At 44.2% G+C, this 2,489-nt stretch overlaps 1 protein-coding gene across 2 annotated transcripts; it reads left to right on the forward strand.

Annotated features, from left to right (window-relative positions):
- The first annotated feature begins 245 nt into the window (after window positions 1–245).
- On the forward strand, window positions 246–2,147 carry LOC146829603 (uncharacterized). Of its 2 annotated transcripts, none has more exons than XM_085608305.1 (2): window positions 246–738; window positions 855–2,147. In XM_085608305.1, exons 1-2 carry the CDS (start codon window positions 295–297, stop codon window positions 1,503–1,505), a joined length of 1,095 nt encoding a protein of 364 aa, XP_085464431.1. In that variant the 5' UTR covers window positions 246–294; the 3' UTR covers window positions 1,506–2,147. The 2 variants fall into 2 exon arrangements, with proteins under 2 accessions (XP_085464431.1, XP_085464432.1); XM_085608306.1 differs by having other exon boundaries at window positions 1,566–2,147.
- Window positions 2,148–2,489: the final 342 nt, after the last annotated feature.

Raw genomic sequence — 2,489 nt, forward strand, 5'->3', positions numbered from 1 at the left:
CTTATAAAATGATACGGCGATGAAATCATAAAGCGTATAAAACGATAAGTTAGGAATTGTGAATCAAGGCTTATAAAATGATACTGCGATGAAATCAAAAACGTATGAATCGACCACGCATGCAGGAGGGTTGCTAAGAAGTGGGGGTAGTGTGAAATACGAGTCTACAAACATACCGCGGGGCGTGTCTAGTATGTTCACAGAGGATATAAGCCGCATTCCGAGGACCGTGTGTTAAGAAACCCCCGCTTTTTGCCGACAAAGAAAAGCTCGAGCTTTAAGACAACTTTGAGAATGTCTTGCTCTAGCGTGGAAGCGGGACCCCTTGGAGAAACTATAACAGCGATGCTGAAGGAAGCGGCAAATGCTGCAGACGACGCTGCAGAACTCGACGATAGTGATAAGGAAAATTGCGCGCCAACAACGCCTGCGGGTACTACGTCGGAGATGTCGTCGGCGATGCTGAATAAAAAGCCCGAGACAGACGTCGAGGCATCGGCTATGCCGAATATAAAGCCCGAGACCGGAGCCTGCGAAGAGGCGGTTGGTGGCGTTGCTAAAATGGCGAGCAATACCTCCGATGCTACAGACGGCGGTGGAAGAGCGGAACCAAGTGAAGATGACGAGGGTATTGACCTGCAAGAGCCTGAACCCGAGGACTCCAGCGACTGTACAGAGATGGATTCCGGAGAAGAATCTGTAAACGAAACAGAAAAGTGCGAAGTTGGAAAACGAAAAGTAAGTACGAACCGCAATTTTTCGGCAAATCCTCTGGGGTGTTTAAGAGTGTGATGATGAGGCGTGTAGTTGTGAGGAAGGCTGAGGTCGAAAAACCCCTTTTTTCTTTTTATCAGCAAAAGAGAGGAGGAGGAGCCCCAGGCGACAAAACCGCTAGCACGACTATGGAAGTCACACAGCCATCGCTACGTTTTTCATGTCTCTGCTGCTCAAGACAGAAAAAACTTGCCGTAACGCATAAAAACTGCAGCTGTAAGCGCTTAGACGCAATTGTACAATTTTGTCGTGGTGAAAGTTGGAGCACGGATCGATATCGCGGACTTTTGACAGCGATAGCCGCGATCATAAAATTGTGCTTAAAGGCGGGGTGGTACGACGAATGCGAAGGTTGTAAAATTGACGACCCGAGTCAGTTGCATCACGACTGTCTCACGACGGGTGATGAATATGAAGACAGTTTGATACGGAAACTATGTTACAAGCTGGACCCCTATAAGATTATGGCGACGTTGGGGGCGGTCTATGGCTTGAAAGAAATGTCAGTACCCGAAGATTGTAGTAAGATGATTGCGAATGTTTTAAAGTATATTAAGAGAGTACAGTCCCCATCAGAGCATGTGAAAAGTATGTATGAAGCGGGTGATGAAGACATACGCTTGATAATGAAACAGCATTTGAGAAGGAAGAATTACCGTAGATATTTTAAGATCAAGTATCTTTACAGGAGTTTAAAACCGAGGAACATGACATTTCTTAATGTAGAGTAAATGAAAACATGATGATCTTCGCGATTGCTACTATTATGTATGTGTGTTTTTCCGTTGCAGGAAAGTGTGTTTCGACACATGGTTGAGATCGGCGTGCGACCGAGCGTTAGATGCCTGGAAGACGCTTTTTATTTTCTGATCAGAGCAAAGATGGCGTACCCCAAACCAGTGTTTCGCCCGACCGCGCTATGTCGTAACAAGCGATGTGAAATCATCGAAGAGCTTGAAAAAGAACTGGGTCAGAAACCTAGAGGCTTTTACGACGTTGAAAAGAGCAAAATCTTCTTGGGCGCTGACGACGTGCTCGAAGATTGCATCGACAATTATATCAGGCGGACATTTTGCACCCTAGGAACTACTCTGAATAAGAAACAGTTTTTCAATTTCATGAATACAATATCTGATTTGTTTTGTCGAGCCTTCTTGAAGGGGCGTGGGGAGGATGTAAGAAGACTGGTACCGTTCATAGCTAGCAAAATCCAAATATTGATTCTACGTCACGAGTTTTTGAGAGCATTGTGTTAAATATCTATGTTTTTATCGTTATTATCGTTTATAGCGCTGTACATTCCTATATTACCAGTTTAAATCATACACTGTTTAATTCGTGTGTTATTAAATAATCTACTATTGTAAAATAAACCGGCTTCTAGTTCTGATTATTTGATAAAGAAAAATAATAAAACAAAAGTGAATTAATAGAATAGGGGGGCGGGAGTAGGGGTTGCGGTATTTTAGTTCAAGAAGCGCTACGATGCAGAAGCTTTTCAAAAGAGTTTATTACAACCCCTCGAAAGTTGGTAGTTTTGGCGGTGTAGAAGCCTTGTACAAGGAGAGCAAAATCCACAACGACGGTGTTAAAAGAACACAGGTACGCGACTGGTTATCGGGCGAAGATGCCTACACGCTACATAAGGGGTCGAGAAAGCGCTTTCAAAGACGGCGTGTGATAGTCAGCGGCTTAAATCATCAATGGCAAGCGGA

The sequence above is a fragment of the Triturus cristatus genome, chromosome 5_2 (assembly GCF_964204655.1).
Source record: "Triturus cristatus chromosome 5_2, aTriCri1.1, whole genome shotgun sequence".
In the NCBI taxonomy this organism is placed as follows: domain Eukaryota; kingdom Metazoa; phylum Chordata; class Amphibia; order Caudata; family Salamandridae; genus Triturus; species Triturus cristatus.